General features: G+C 36.7%; 1 protein-coding gene across 1 annotated transcript in view; it reads right to left on the minus strand.

The window, feature by feature from the left end:
- LOC105196027 overlaps positions 1-17,709 on the minus strand; it is a 99,503-nt gene that overhangs the window by 13,423 nt on the left and 68,371 nt on the right. Inside the window, exons 2-8 of the mRNA XM_011161746.3 lie at positions 11,937-12,187; positions 8,864-9,030; positions 7,991-8,191; positions 5,992-6,570; positions 5,225-5,672; positions 3,849-4,743; positions 3,246-3,539 (exon numbers count right to left, since the gene is read on the minus strand). Of these exons, the coding sequence (XP_011160048.1) occupies positions 3,246-3,539; positions 3,849-4,743; positions 5,225-5,672; positions 5,992-6,570; positions 7,991-8,191; positions 8,864-9,030; positions 11,937-12,187 (2,835 nt within the window). The remainder of the gene's footprint in view (positions 1-3,245; positions 3,540-3,848; positions 4,744-5,224; positions 5,673-5,991; positions 6,571-7,990; positions 8,192-8,863; positions 9,031-11,936; positions 12,188-17,709) is intronic.

The raw sequence follows: 17,709 nt of genomic DNA on the forward strand, positions 1-17,709 counted from the left end.
CGGTTTTATTTAATTTGGATAAAATGAATGTAACGTGAATGAAAGTTTAATGAATTAGTCCAGTCTAGTACGATTAGTTCTTTAATTTATAATTTACCAATCTTCAAAAAGGCTACTAATGCTAATTTCCTTCATTTTAAACAAAATAATTTGAGTTTACGCACATGATTGGTCTGAATAAAAAAATGAAATATCTATTAATACAAATGTAAATCTTTTATGCATGATTCGAGTTTGTCAAATGTATCGTAAAACAATGTATGTAATAACTTGATATTTTACAGAGAAAAAAAGATTATTATGAAATGGCCATAGTTATGCAGGAAACGTCCAACCCACATAAAATCCGTTTCAAGAAAAATACAAATAATATTTGACGCGATTTAAAAAATATAGGTAAAAGTTGTTTTTATTAATTTTAGGCACATATTAGGGGTTTGGATTTTTTTTGTTTAATATAGAAAAATGTATGGACTACCCGCTGATTACAATAATTCAAAAATTATAATTTTGGATTAAAAATTCCTCGCATAACTATCGCCAAATCGATAAACATATTGCCATATATAAGCAAGAGTATAAAATCTTCTTGAAAGAATTTGATAATCTTAAATAGACATAACTAGCTTATATTAAGATTTCTTATGTGGAAAATTTTGTTTCGTCATAAAAACAAGTTATGTCTGTAGACAAAATTTAAGATTATGAAATTCTTTCAAGATTTTATATTCTTACTTGTATACGAGAATTGTTGATTCAATAATAATTTTTTTTTTTTTGTATATACACTCACATACATAATTATATTATAAATGGTAATTATAAATGAAATTTTCAAATTCTCTTTGACAAAAATCAATATGAAAAATGAAATGTTTGAGGACAATTTATTCAGCAAAAAAATGCAAAAATTAGTCATTGCCAGTCATCCCATTAATCAACTGTTTTCAAATGCGTTCTTTCTTCTTATAGATAAAACTAATGGATTCTAAAATATTCCACACACAAGGACTGTCATTTGATGATAAAACTTGAGATTTATCTCCTCATAAGTATTAAATGCACCGCGGGGATCGTCGGCCGACACGCAGCTGGAAAGATCGGACACGAGTGTCAGATAAGGGAAAACGTGACCGGTATGCGTATTTCTCCGTCTGCATCTTTGTTTGCGCACGAAAAAAGATCGGCCAATCTCGCTTTTGTGACCGTTGTCAAACGTTCGTTGGTCCCATAAATTTGTGAAAGTGACGCTACCTCGATCCGACGACGCCGCTTTGCATAACGCGCTGCAACCCGCGACGCTGATATCTCCCCCGCGACTTCTCGCTCCAATTATATCTGATTAGACCTTGATGATTCTCGCTCATTTGCCGATGATCTATTTTACGCCATGATCTTTCCGTTATTTAATAAACTCGAGATATCAAAGTCTCAACGCATCGAAATAATTCTCTGCAGAGTTATCGCGCCGAACCTTTGACAGCAAAAATGCCGATTTTCAAGATATTGCGATGATTACTGTAAAAAAGCTTGCGATATTCTATTTTCAGGCTTACAAAATTATATGCCATTTTAATTTCTTCTTCGGATTATTCTTTTTATAATAGTAAAGAGTATGAAATTTTTTCTTCCTTTAGAAATAAAAATATTAGTTTTCAAAGTAGTGAAACTTTTGCTATGTGTAAAAAGAAATTTATATTCTATCATGATTTTTTTTATTTTGACTTTTTTTAGAAATAAAATTATGTGGAAGTGCAATTTAATTGTAAAATAATTCTCAAAACAATTTGTTTATAATATCTTGTAAATATAAAATGGGACATTCTCATTGAGTAACTATTACGTAATTATCAATTGCACTTGGAATTATTCTCAAAAAGTCGATTCCAAAAAGTATCATAATGCAGATGTACTCGGTGCATTTAATCATATTATAAGACATATTATCACACGTTATCATACTCTCGAAGTGAGTAATGATTACTCTCGACTAAACGTAAGCTATCATCCGTTTGTTTTTCTAAGCGCGACCCGACTTATGTCAGAACTTGATATAGTCGCACGCATTATCTCATCACACCCGCTTCATATCAGCATTGCAAAACTAATATTGCACACTAACGCAATGATCTCTACTAGATTTTGATATTGTTAATAGACTACTTAGTGGAAGTATCTTAATCGCGCCTACAACTGCAAAATCTTTATGAAACTGACTGACTTCGTTAAGATAGAAATATAAACTCTAAATAGTTAAATTACTAATCTCGCATTGATATTGCAAAAATTGCCGAATTGTAATTGCTAACGTGTTATCCTTTACCAGATTTCTGTATCGTTACTAGAATACTTGAGCACTCTAGCCGGTTCTAGGTCCAAAGCCCTCGGTCTAGGACTAGTTGGCACCGTTTGAAGAGGTACCGTTACATTGTTGTCGCAGGTCACGTTGTTATTGACCCGCGGCTCCGGACTAGACACCGTCTCGGGATAGTTGATCCTCTCCCTCAGTAATTCCTCCTGCAGCTCCTCGGAGGGCGTCCTGCAAATCTTGGACGACTTCTCCGTTTGATTGCCCGCGGAGAATTTCTTAATGAACATGATCGGACTGTTTGCCATACGATAACTTTCGCTACGTTTCACCTTACGATCCGCCCTGTCGCCGCGCACTGGATCGGAATTTGCCGCGGTCTGATTATTCAATTCCGTACAATCGACAGTCGTGTTCTTATCGACGGTGTCGCAATCACTGAGAGCCGTATCGTCTTGACTTTCGGAATCAGGTTTTTTCCTACAGAAGTTCGGAGTATCGAGATCCGAGACTAACAATTTCCTACCTAACTTGGGTGTGTTGCCAGTTACTCTTAAAATCTTTGGATAAAGGCCCGATTTCTCAAAGTCTAGTCGCGAATTTGCGGAATTAATATCGATAGAGTGATTAACTTTGGACGGAGCGATCGCGCGAACGCTTGTCTCGACGACATCGCCGTTGAGCTCTGGCGGATGGTTTTCGTCGCGATCGAGTTTGCGCTTCGTTTGTCTGTCTATCTGCGATCCCCCATGATGGATCCTGGCTTTGTCTACTTTGTCCAGCTCCGAGAGCTTGTTGCTCGACACTAGAGCGAGAGTCGTATTCCCGGGCTGCCTAGACTCGTCCTTAGAGCGTGACGGAGCGATAGTCGCGGTGCGCAGTGCCTCTAATCTACCAGCGCGGCAATCGCGATGCTCGTCAGTGCTGGACGTCTTACCTTCGTCGCCTTGCACGTTGACGTAAGCCCCGCGGACTTGTCTGTGGAGACTGGTCGGGCTCGTGGGACCGACCACGGTTGCCAGCGTGCGCACGTAATCCGGACTGGTCGCGCGATCGGGACTCCGCGCCGCTCGAATTATTAGCTTGCCCAGCTGAGGTGACGTTGGCGGTGTGATTCTAATGTTCGAAGCGTCCACGACGTCGGCGTTCTTCGTGACGGCGCGGATATTCGGCATCGCACGATGAAGCAACGGCGATGGACTCGGTGATACTCCTTCTCTGACGAAGGGACCTAGACATTGACGTGTAATTACGTGAGAATTTAAATTTAATACGCTCAATTCAATAATCAAAATTAAAGATTATCTAATTATTAATTTGATCGATTAGTTAGTTCTATCAAGATCTTTTTTAAATGTGGTCGAAAATTTATTTGAAATATTAATAATTTATTATCATTATTAATATATTGATAATTATATTAATTGTTAATATTAATATTTTAATATAATTTGTTTAATAAAGCTCAAGCTAAGTTGAAATTTTAATAGAAGAAAAATCTTTATTCTGGTAGAAGAATAATTAAGATAACAATCGAAACCTGGATTAAACGTCGTGTGCGCCCCCTTTCTTCTTTTCAGACTGTCGGAGGAGTAAACGACTTTGCCCTCGGAATCTAAAGTGACTCGAGCACCCTGTCTTTTCCTTTCCAACGACGAATCCGGTTTCTTCGGCAATTCGCTCAGACTCACGTACTCCGCGTCCTTCTTAAAGATGTCGGAATTGGCGTAGGTGGTAGTCGGTCGGACGGCGGTCATGCCTGATGACGACGACGACGACGACGATGACGATGACGAAATCGGGCCCGCAGGGCGTTTGTCGTTGTTGTTCCTCACGTCGGCTATAGTTACATAGTCGCCAGAGTCTGCGTTTGACATTTCCTGCACGGCGCCGTTCTTCGTGGCGTGCTTCTTGCCCGGAAGTACGCCACGAAGTTTACCCAGAACTCCGCTCAGCGGACTGATTTTGATCAACGACGACGACGACTGGCCTGTCGTCGTCTGTCTGTCGTTATTGGTTGCCGCCGGTAACACTTGTACGGTGGCATACAGATTTTTGTCCTGGCCATTAATCACCTCCATTTTGGAGGTGCCGACGGTGGCGGACATTAATACCGAACCACCGCTTTGAAGTTCAGTCCTCCTCGTTGGCTCGTTCGCCTTTTTCTCTCTCTGATCCGTCTCTCTCGCGTGCTCGTCGTCAGATACGGGTGGCGTGATCACGCACATCGATGGAATCCGACTTGTCGTCATTGCCGTCTTCGAGCGAATCCTTTCGATTCGCTCGCAGCCCTCCAAATCGCTGGACTCTGAATACTCGAACTCGGAACAAGAACGGCCGGTACAAGCCGGGCTCGAGGCAGATTCAACGGGAGACGAGGATGTGTTGTGACCGCTATCGGGCGACTCGCCACCGTTTTGATTTTGACCATGAACCTGCCGACAAAATTAAATATACTGAAGATATACATGTAGGTGCCCTAATAGATTTTCTACAAATATTATATTAAGTTTATTACAAGAAAATTTAAAAATATTTAATAATTTTATGAAATATAGAAAGTTTGTTGTTATTATAAGGAATATTTTAATAGAAAGATTGATATTAGCTTAAATTTTTTTGTATAATTTAATAAAAATATAATTTTAAGAAATCTGTTCATTTGAAAAGAAGAAGAACAAAGAACAAGAAGAACAAAAATTAATTAAAACCGAGTATTTTTGCCTTCATAATATCATGTTATTAAAAATCAATATAATTTATATAAATGTCATTGTTTAATTTACACACTCCAATAGCGTTTATTCCCGTTATTTAATTTCATTCAATTTTAGTAAATTTTTTTTCTTTCAATAAATGATACCCAATTCGCAATTTTATTCCGTCGTCTCGTAACTAGACTCTTAGAGGTCGTACCATAGCAACCACCGTGAGACTGGATTTGCGCTCGGGAGGCGGTGGTGCCATAAGAGCGGTGCAAACCGTTCCGGCTGAGCTAGTCGTTGTGGAAGTTGATCCTCTGCCAAATAGTTCGTACTCGTTCTCGACAATCGGCGAGCTGGGGTCCATGCCGACGTCGTTAGTCTTGGTCAAAGGACTCTGTGGCATGGGTTCCTCTTCTCTGAGAGTTTTCAGGCCCGAGTCCATATGAAACGAAGTGTAATATCCTTCCGTGTCGCAGGAGTACACCGACGATGTTTCGCCATCGTCGGAAAAGGGTACCACCGTGATGTCCTGTATGATGTCCGGTGTTAGGGTGCCTTCGGAGGTTACCGAGGATGAGGCTGAAGTGTCCCTCCCCTTCAGTCGCCTCATGTGACTAAGGGAAGTGGAGGATGTGCCGATCGAAGCTGTCGTCGTCGATCTGAGAGAATATATTGGAGTATATTAAAAAGTGTAAAAAATTGTTCTAATTTAAAATAGTCTAGTCTCTTCATAATTTCTGGCTTAGGCGATTGAGACATTAAATAATTTCCGCGAAATAATTTTTAGACAGATTTGATAAATTGTTCAGCCAGGTACACTCAAACACTTAGAATTCATTCTTAAAGATCTCCTCTTAGTTCAGTAAATTAATAACCGCGTTAAAGGATATTCAATTAGCCGTGCAACCAGTAAAATGCAAGATTTTCGTTAATATCGAGACATTACAAGATAATCTCAGTTCGATTTTTCCTTCTTACCTGGGCTGATGCGTGGTGGTAGTGGTCTCGCTGCCGATGCTGGCTCTTCCGCTCTCGGACGAAGCACTCCAGTTTCCGGAACTCGAGTGCGGCGCGTCGTCGCGATTGCCCTTCCGTCGTTCTCGCCTCTGGGCGGCGCTCTCGCGCAATTTCACGCTCGGCTGTTTGTTGTCCGTGCTCGGCACCGACACCGGTATGCTGGCCGTGCTTTTGCCGCTCGAGCTGGACGAGCTCGGCTTCCTCTCGTGCGACTTGTCCCTCCTGCGTCTCGTAGTCACCGTCTCGTAAATATTGATCTCCTCTGGCGATCTCGTCTGGCCTTGAGCCTGCTCGCTCCTCTCCGCGCTGACTACCGTCGTTTCCTGCTGCTGCTGCTGCTGCTGCTGTTGCTGCTGACTCGATTTCGGACTGATTAATTTCAGTCTAGACATGCCCCACGCTTTCAGCGTGTTGAAATGCGATTTCTTTTCCGTGGGTGAGTCCTTCTTCGTGGAACCCAAGACGTCTGTGCTCGCAGAACGATGCGCTCTCGGCGTGGCGCTTGGCATCGTCTCCTCGGGCTCGTCGCCAGTCGTCTCCCTACAGCGATAAATAATCTTAACGACGTGAACACGATGCGAAGTACTGTAGTGAGTGCGATTTGCATCAAACAGTTAAGAAACGACGCGTTCACGCGCCGAGCGTGCTATGATTGATTGGATAGACCGCGAAATACGATGACGGTTTTGTTACAGATTTATTATTCGCGTATACCTCAATTGATACGATAAGTTAGATTGTCGGAGCCCGGGGGATCTCGCTCCGATATCTTACGGCAATAATATGGGAATGATCTGAAACTATTATCATGGCAATGGGAGTACAAAGGTAGGATAAGAAAGATTCTTCGTGCTTGGACGACTGCGAAAATATGAGCGCACTTTATCGAGCGTGACAAATCGCCGACTATTTTCGAGGTACAGATCTCCGGAACCGCGCGTCCTTATAGCAACGCTGCGATAAGGTGTATCCGAGCAAAATGCATGCTTCTTGGTTATAAGAGTATATTTATCATGCCGTAAAAGTTGAAGGGGCTAAGCATTCAGCGAATGGTCCATTAATCCTTTCAATGATATAGCATTTCTATAGTAGTAATACTTTTTAAATGACGATGAAAAATTATTTGTATTATACGAATTGTAAATAGGACAAACTCGAAACGGTTACGCGGAGAAAAAGGTTTCTTCAGATTCAGTATTCTTATTTATTTGACTGAAATTTGTTTCATTGAAATAACATATGCTTATATGAAACATTATTTGTTTGAATAAAAATTTTGTTCTTTCATTAAAAATATCTCTATTATTTGACAGAAATAATCCCTAACAGCACAAGATATCGTATGAATATTCTAGAATATTCTAGATATCGTACGAACATTCGCACAATATCGTGCGTATATTTGTAAAATATCACAATATTCGTTCGATATCTTATGCTGAGGAACACTATTATTTGAAGTAATGTCTTTCAACTAAATAATATATTATTTGATTACAATAAGTATACGAACAATGAAACAAATAATTTATTTATATGAAAATGGCAAAATATATATAAATCTTTCGTTTCAGACGAATGATTTATTTAAGACGAAGATATATATTGTTTCAAGTTCAAATAATCGTCCTTATTGATTCAAACATTGGTTTGTTTGGACCATTCCAAATAACAAATTTGTTTGGATACAATAAAATTTATTAAGTTTGAAAAAAATTGTTTTCTCTGTGTACTTTTAGAAAGGTTGACAAAATAATTTTTATTAATTGCGGAATCTGAACAGCGGTTTGCAAAGCGGTATTTTAATTACATTAATTTGGAATACGAAATACGAAACAGAGAACCTTTTGCTCCCTATCTGAAATAATAGAAACTAAAAAAAAATTCCAGTGAACAATGTTATAGAAATTCTCAAAACGTCTTAGTTTGGAATTGAAGAGTTAATTGTAACAACACTAACCCTCCGATAGCCTGTCGAATCTCCTTCTGATCAGTACCGGCGATCGTATTTCGTCTCTTCCCTCTCGGTCTGCGCGGCCGCGATCTCCTCTTCACTGCCGTTTCCTGAGTCTCTGGTCCTGACAGCAAGGACCTCCTCCTCATCGACATTCTTTCGAAACCTCGTCCGCTCACATCCACTGCTACGATTTCCGCTGGGAATCTACAATGAAAGCGTTACGTTTCGGGATCACAATAGAGAGTCTGTCATTTCTCGATCTGTCATTAATCGAAAGCTGAATGGACCGGAGACAGAATGTATCGAGTCACGTAACAGGAAACCGTGTGACAGACTTTTGACTTACATATGCTTACACATGTGTTTGTTTATATTTAAACCATATACGATTACATTCGTATTTCACTAAAATTCTCGTAAATTAATCTATAAATTAGCGATTTTTCATTCGAGGCTCCATTTTCTTTCTCAATCTTTGTCAATCCATTTTTTCTCTAATATTAAATCAATAACATTTATATCAATCAGACACTAAAAAATAATTTGTTTAAGATACAGTTAGTAAAAATATCCAGTATTATATTAAATTCCACTTTAGTCGTTTTCCAAATATAAAAAGAGAATCTATTATTCTTATATAAATATATTCTTATGTAAATAAGAAAATTAAAAAATTTAATGATGGCGAAGAGACATAAAAATTTAACCAAAAATAAATTGTGGATATTTTAGCGTATAAGATGCTCAATCGTAAATCGTATCCTTAGTGTGAGAGAGAGAGATGAAAAGATTTTCCTATCTCTCTATTTCGTGTGGCAGTTTCTACAATTCCCGTTCTATCAGCAATCAAGCGACGTATTGAGATAAACCGCTTACTTGAGCGCGATAGCCTGAACCTGTTCCTCGGGGCTGGGTAGCTTGTGATCGACGGCATCGTCGCTGGTCGTGTCGCCTAAGATTCTGGACGAACAGTCCGGTGGTACGGTGACGTCGCCGAGCGCTTCGGTGGACGTCCACCTTCGAAGATCCTCGATAGCAGCCGGCTGCAACAGAATAATCGTATGCACAATAAAGCCGCCGACCCATCTATAAAAGATTTCTTTTCACGTTTTGCATAATTATTCGTACATCATTTTCGATTCTTCAACATAGATAAAAATTATGTGTACACTAGGAGAAAAAATTTCTAAATTTCAATAAATATATATTTATTTGAAGTACTAATGAAATATTTACTTACGGTACATAAATATTTATTCTATAAGAAAAAATAATACTTAAATTGAATTAGTGCTTAAATTCTTGTATTAAATAAATATATATTTATATTTAGTAAACATTACATTAGCACTATTCAAATATTTATTAAAATTTGTAATTTTTCCCTCAGTGTATAAAATTATTAAACTTTATGTAGATATTTAGTCAATGCAATTTTAAAAAAATATAATTATAAAATATGTCTGATAATTAATATTATATAGAAGAATATCTCATTTATAAAAGAGCATTTCTTGCTTTTTTATACTTTTTCTTCTTTTTTCACTAATTTTATAACAAAAATCGCTCAATCTGATCTTACAAAATTGAGAAATTATTTGGGTAGTCACTTGGTTACTTAGACGTAGTGCAAATATTTAAAAAAAAAAGTGTTGCGTTTCTCTCGCGCCGTGTGAAAGAGCTGTGTCATTTCGTATGTACGTGTTTGCTTAATGTTATTATACGACTTGGTCCCAGAGCACGTAACAACTAACTCTTTTCTTCTTCCGCGGGATCCGGGAGCCCCGTAACAAGGGGGTCGCGCCTCCCGTTCACCCCTGCGGGAAACTCGATGCCGCGGCGAAGGAAGAAGAGCACAAACGTATTTTATGCGCTGCGGCACCTGCGTGGGTGTTAACCATTGTCGGGGTGTCACCTCGCCGACCGGGCAGGTTTCACGCACGGGATACGGAACGGATTCGGTTCCGACCGTCTGCCAACTTTTCCACGCAATGCACTAACCGTTGTTCTCAGCTAGGCTGTGAAAACGGTCGGGCCATTGTGCAAGTTTTAATTTCATATATTCGAGAAGCAGAAGGAAATAAGTCAGGAAGTAACGATTTTAAAAATATTCTATTTCATTATGTTTCAATTAATTTTGCATGTGATATTACAAAAATTCCTACAATTAATTAAAAAGTATATTGAATTGGTTTATAATACACTAAATTAATACATTAATTTATATTTTTTAACAACTGTTATAAAATAAAATCAAAGTTTAATATTGTATATTTTAATAATGTTTTACATAAAGCCAAGTCATATCGAATTTGTATCTAGACGTACATGTATGTTTACATTCAATCGATTTATCTTGAAAGTCCTCCTGAATCTTTGACGGAAGATAATCTATGGAATTTGCATTCATCTGCTTGTCAAGTACAGTATTACTGTCATATCACAATTGTGTGTCATAAGTGACAATCTCTGTTTGATGTAAACCAGTTTAATGCGCCGGTTCAAGTGCAGAGAAAAATGCTAGTTAATCGTGACACATTTAATGTCAAGTGGAGAGGAAATGTTACTCGGCGAAATTACTGAAACTGTTTCAAAGAAACGGGGTTCGATCCTATGAACTCTTCAATTATAAGGTGAAAGTTAATTACCTCGAATTAAGTAGGCAAAGAGGTCAGATTTAACTCTACTTGGTATTTGCGAGTTAATGCCTCATCTTGAGGATTATTGAGTCATGCACTGTAATCTTTGTGTTCGGTCATCCGATACCAACAAAAATGTCTGAGCTCAATACTCAGGTTCTTCCGTGTTTCGAGAAATCAATGGGAATAGTGTAATTGCGATAATGAACCGAGTATCGTTATATAACTCATTGAGAAAATATATGAATGCGGTGCCTGTGTAACTTTCTCATTCGACAAAAAGATTTCACAATACGTCACTGATGATTAGACAATTGTACGACAAAGTTGCTACACGTAGATTTCAGTAAAGTGCCAATTTTTGTCTTTAGATGAAGAATTACTTAAAAAAAATTGTTTTAATTATTTGTTGCGTAATTCGTGTATTCTATAAATTCAAAAACTCATGGCTTTGCTGATGTATATTTCTTCGTTATTGGTTAAAAATATATTAGTATATTCTATATAAAAGATTTTTCTACGATCTTGAAATCTTAAGAAACTGATTGCTATATTAAGAAAGGTAGAAAGATTTAGAATGAACAAAGAATAGAGAAATTTTGACTCACTGAACTCAATATATGAGTATAAGAATGAATTGAATACAAAATTTTGTTGTGGGTTATTTTAGACTATGTATAAACAATCAAAATTTATTTGCAAAATATTAATATATGAAACTATTGCAGCTGAATCTACTGTGATTTTGTAGGAATAATTCGGGAGGAAACATCGTTTTTGTTTTAAATAAAGAGTATTAAATTTTTTTACAAAATAAACTGCAGTCGAGTTTACATTGTTATTTATTTATATTTTATATCAATAAAAAGCATTTTATTGCTTCGATCTTTTTGTATTTTTTATCGCCATTTAATTAATTTTTTTGTTGATTTCTTTTTTATTTTACAGATTTTAAAAAAGCTTTTAAAATGTAATACTGTTTGATTCAGTTAAATATATCAACTAAATCACATTCACAATCTCTGCAAAACCATAGATTTACACCATGCGATGGACCAAGTTGCAAGAGCTTCATACGTTAATATTTTGAAAATGTAACTTTGAAAATGATTTTTTAATATTCAACATAAATTTCTACAAAAGAATTTTTTGTATTGAATTTATTCCTATGTCTAAGAAGTCAGAAAGTTTCCAATCTTTCTACTCCTTTCCTCCTTTTTTTTAAATTAACTTGAACCGCGGAGAACGATACCAATCCGAGGAGGTATGTCTTGACATTTTCCTAAAGAAAGAGAAAGAAATGTACTTACGACTCTAGACTCGATGTCGAGGCTGCGATCCCGTCTCCTTTTACCGAGAACCGGCGTGCAAAGGAACATATCCATCGAGCTGCCATCCCGCCTCAAGGAATCCAAACTTCGTACGGCGACTATGGCAGCGAGCTCGTATAACTCCTTCAGGGCCTTCGGTCTCGTGTTCGCCGTGAACAGCCCCGTCGATGGTTTATTCGTGATGTGAAAATGTTCCGTCCTCGCCGCGAAAGTACAGATATCCGATTCCGCTGTAACACGAAGGATACGGGATCTTAACGATCGCCTTGTCGCCTAAGAGATTGTAGTCAAACTGTTATATGCAGAATCGCGTGTTTATCTAATTTCCATCATTTATTTCGATACACTGCACGTAACGATACTATCGTTATCGTGATAAAAATATAAGGGTATTCTTTTGCAAAATCTAATGGCGACCAACCAATGAAAGTTGCATCTTGACAACGTCACCACTACGTCATCATTAAATGACAATTTGACTTTTCGAACAACATTAGCTTAACAATATAAATAAATTTAGCGCAATTTGATATTAAAGTTATGGAAAAATGCACATCTTATTAAGATGTTTGATCTTTGTGATTTTTTAAATATTTTTATGTAATCTTTTGTTTCTCTCTTCTGCATCATTCGTGTGCACGAATGTGACGTAATCAAAATGCAAGATGCGATGCACAGTAGGGTTCTTAATACTCGTATCCGGGAAGAGTATACCCTTGTGTTTCTACCGTGATCGCGATAAATTTCTTTCGAAATAATTTCATCTCTCGACTTACCATTATACTTTTTACAGATACGTAATTATTAGTATAAGTTTGCAAAAATATGAAGCAAATGGAATGTTATAACTATAATTTTTATAAAAGGTCTTTTATAAAAATTTATATTCAAACATTCCATGAATATAAATATATATTAAAATGCTAATAATAAATAAAAAACTTAAAAAGTCAATTAAAATTTTGTTTATTAAAGATAAATATATGACAACTAGTATAATAAATTACTATTAATATATATTGTAAACATAAATGTACAAATATTTACTAAAAGAATTCTTGTCTAAAAAAATATTTTAAAACAAGTTTCTGAAAAAGATGAAAGGAGAGAGATTTATTGCAAAGGGCGACAAAACGTACAAGAAAAAATTCAATAATCAGAAAGAAAAGGAATGTCTCGCGCCTCATGTCGAATTTAAGAGGCGCTCACGACCGCGTTTTTTTTTTTTTTTTTCTTTACAGCTGTTCTATAATGCGGCATTTCAGCTCCATAATATACTTTTTGCCGGTCGTATGTGGCGGGCGAATATCACGACGCTGACATATCTTAACTGTAAACATGTTCCATTCACGGTTTCTTGCACCGCAACGCAGACCCGGGCATGAAATCAGTAAAAAACCTAACTCATGCCACCCGCGCTCGAGGAGCACGCTTGATTCGACATTTCCGGTTGTTTTCAGAAACGGTTTCTTCCGTGACGAAGCCGGGGCCTTAATCTCTGACAACAAGATCCTTCCTAACGTTTTCAATTGTCAGAGAGTGGCAGTAATCCCATAATACACATTAATTATAAAATAACAGTTTATTTGAAAAACGCTCGAAATAAATTAAAATTAATAGTTTTGCTGATTTACATTATTATTAAATTAGATATTTTTTTTCCTAATCGGGAATAAAGATAGCATTTGAAGCGATTTTTATTATTAATTAACAAACGCACACATAATTTAGTTATTGTATTTATTATTTATTAATTTTTGATTTTCAAATTTTTTTCTATAACATTTTATAATATCTAGATAATATTAGAAAAAAGCTTAAAGTATACTGATGCTCTTATTAATGCCCATTTTCATCAATGTAGAGTACCCTTGATCTCAGTTTAACTTACTTTTTATCTTTTTCTAATTCTTGGAAAGAAATAAAGAGTGAATTAAGTCGAGCCCAGAAAACATGAAAATAAATTCAAATAAATTAAAAATTACAATTTGTTTTAATTTATTCGAGTTCGCGCTTTAGGATCTCCCAGTATTTTTTAATTCAAATGGGCTCAAATGGATTGAAATACAAAATAATCGAGCTATCGTGTTGAATTTATATTATTTTTGGATTCAATTAAAATAAATTCGAAAAATCTGAAACGCAAATTCGAAAATGTTAAAATAAATTCATTCCTATCCATTTCAATTCATTTTCGTTTGCTGGAAGATCAAAGTTAATCTACACTGGTAGAAATGACTATAAAAGTTGCGCTTACACGGAGTGGTACTACAAAATCGTGCAGTCTCATTGTATTCCGGTACACACACACACACACACACACACACGCACACACACACACACACACACACACACACACACACACACACACACACGTGAAACATGTGAATTGAGTGACGGATGAGTCATAACGTTTGATTCGTGTTTTTATCGGCGACGTGATCGTCGAACAATGAATTCCCGTAAACATCGCCGCGCTCACGGACAATTAGTTCCGTTATTCAGAGGGATCCTTAATTGCCGACTTTTTTAAATCAATCTTTCGGCTTGACAACGCATAGCACATTTACGTCTCGCAGCGCTATGAAGTGCTTTCATTATCGCGTGCTTCTTGTGTTTTCTCCTGTTGTACGCCTTTTGTTTCGCACAATACCGCGAAGGGTTAATCTCCATCGGCCCGACACGCGATAGGGTCCGTATTTCCCATTAGAACTTCGTCCCTACGAGCTCGCGCCGCATCCTATAACGTTTACGCTCGATTCTCATGCTCGATTTGCCTTCTGATGCTATGATGGAAAGGCTATTCTGCAGAATGCGATTTACCTCGTGAAGTAATTTCTGTATGGGAAAACTAAGCTAATGAATTTCATAATCAAAGTCGCGAATTCCAGTTTTATGCTATTAATTTATTAAAACTTGTGTTTATACAAGAAAGTTAAAATATTTTACAATTCTAATCCGTAGGATTATTATTATAAATATATATGAACAAGAATTAAATATTTAATTCAATAAAGTTAGAATTAAAAAAAAAATAAAATTTTATGATTTTAACTCATGAAAATTGATAAGCTTTTACGATGAATCTAAAAGATTTGTAAGAGTTTCGAGCGCGAGCGCTGTGTTTCTTTGCTGTCAACTTCTTCGGTGTCCACGCTCCAAATGGCTTCTGGAATACTTGAGTATTAAGAGTTATGCTAACGGTTCATTACGAAGCAAGATAATAATATCGCACGACTGCTTCAGGCATTTATGCCATAGTGTATAAACAGAGCGATGCGTGTACGTGCGGGCCGCGAGCGAGAAAGACTCGCCAGTGTTCTGCCAAGCTGCAGTCCGATTCGATACAATCGCCCGTGGAGTATTTCTTACTAACCGTCTGTAACCTCGGAAGCCGATGCACATAACTACACAGCCGGTACAACCTTCTGCGCGGATGAGCGGGGGATCGACCTTCCTCCGTGATGTTCTGCAATCTCATCGCGCGCGCGAATAATCGAGAGACTGGAACCGAAGCTCCGTTTCACCGTACAGAAGTTCTTCTAAAAAAATTATCATCTTCGTGCGAGCGTTACTTTTTTGCCATTTTCAAGCAATTATTGATAAAAATGTCGATTTTATTTTAATTGATCATCTAGATTTTGTTTTTTCCTAAAAAGTGACTATATGTAAAAATTATTTTAATGAGCAAAAAGGATGTTATTTCACTATCAGTATTTCTTTACCCCTTTCAACTCCCAATTAATTGTGTTGAAAAAAAATGTTTTTCTTTATTTATTATTTATTCTTAATAGTATAGAGATGCCTTATAAACGCTACAATATTATTTAATGTTAACTAACATTCATGAAATATTAATTAATATTAATAAAAAGTAGTTATACTCTTGATAATATGTGAATATTATATGAGAAGTAAATATTATTTGTTTTAATATTTTAAATTATCAAAAATATTTCAGCTTAAATGTAATAATTATAAAATTTACGAATATTTTATGCATAATAATTCACATTAATTTTTTACCAAAATAATATTCATGGAACATTTTCATAATATTCCACGGATATTGAAATATGATATTTACCATGAATATTATATAAAAATGAACATATAATATTGATACAATAGTCCCATGATATTAAAATAATATTAAAAATATTGCATATTTTGGAAATATTATTTTTATATTATCTTAATTTTTAATAATATTCGTATAATGTTCTAGAAATATTGCAGCGCTTATAAGATAGCACTTGATTTTTTTCATAATTTTCGTAATAATGATTTTGGAAAAATCAAAATTTTGTTGTTATTCAAATATCGATTAGTTTAGATGAATTTCAAGATTGTTGCCTCAGAACAACGACGGGTGCAAAAAAAGTTAAAAATAGTAAATATTAATACTCGAAAACATTGAATAAATCAAACAGTTCGAATCTCAAAATCGAACGTCAAGTAGTTCAAACTTTTTGAGATATGTATGTTCAAACTATTTCAATTCACTTTTGAAAGTTAGAAATTATAGGTGCGCTCCGTTGTTTACTCAAAGTACTAAAAATTTATTGTATATATAACGTGAAATCAAAATATGCTCGAATCTTTTATCTACTAATATCAATGTTAGTAATATCATAGCAACAGTGAGTCCGACATTTTCATCCTCGCATAAAATAAGACGAGTAAAGTAAAATATTAATAAATGTCGTTTCAATTGAAGAAAAAAAAATTTTTTTGATTGTGTGTTGGCGAAGAATGTGATTGGATGCATTTCGAAGCGCGCTTGTAGAACCGAGCTCTCGTCTCGATAAATGCGCGGAGAGCGGCATTAAGCGCGTCACGGCTGTTAGTAAAAGAGGGCCGGACTCCGGAGATTTTTTACAGACGCCAGAAGAGAGCGAGTTACGAGTCAAGGCCGGCTGCGCAGGTTGCTCGGTCATGAGAATAGAAATATGAGCGGGTAGGCATGGCCGTGTTCGTAATAGTCGTACACACCTGAGTAAGCACCGGCTCCTCGCGCGCGCACGCATCCCGATCTCGCAATAATAGGCTTCAAGCTATTCGCAATCGTTTCTCACAAATCAGCACGATCCACCGTAACCACGGCCGGCACGAGCTAATTACAATAGTAGCTTGGCAGCGACGTATGAGGTCCGGGAAGTAATGATGGAACCGCTTTCAATGCAATCAACTTTAACGCGGGGTGGAATTTGTTCGTAAGAAATAAACAGGGGATTTTTTGCCCGTGATGCTCTTTGTTGCAAGGTGGAGTTCTGAAAAGCAGGTGCCATTCCGAAATTACAGGGGAAACCTGCTCACGGTTTCTGTCTATCGAACAAGAATTTATATCAAGTTATATTGAGAATTGTGTGCTAGTTAACATTATAGTTTCATACACTTCTAGAATATTGCGTATTGCGTATTGGTCATAAAAATATTTAATTGCTTCTCAGAGAAGAAATTAAATTGAATCGACTCCGAATTGATCGAAGAATTTGTAGATGAAAAATGATTCGTGAGGCTCGTCGTCAGGGTACCTGAAAGAGACTACGAGAGAAAGAGAATTCTATTTATTTTTTATTCAGCTGTTCGCTGTTCTTTCTCCTCTTATTCTCCATTAATGTCTGTCCAAATCTGGCGTACACTTTCAACTGTTCGGCTTTGTCTAGCGTTCGCAACAGTCAAGCTGAGGTTTCACAACATCCGGCGGATCTCTCTCGACTCGTCTTCAACTCTCTCGTTCGACTCACCG

The sequence above is a fragment of the Solenopsis invicta genome, chromosome 12, assembly GCF_016802725.1.
Source record: "Solenopsis invicta isolate M01_SB chromosome 12, UNIL_Sinv_3.0, whole genome shotgun sequence".
Lineage (NCBI taxonomy): Eukaryota > Metazoa > Arthropoda > Insecta > Hymenoptera > Formicidae > Solenopsis > Solenopsis invicta.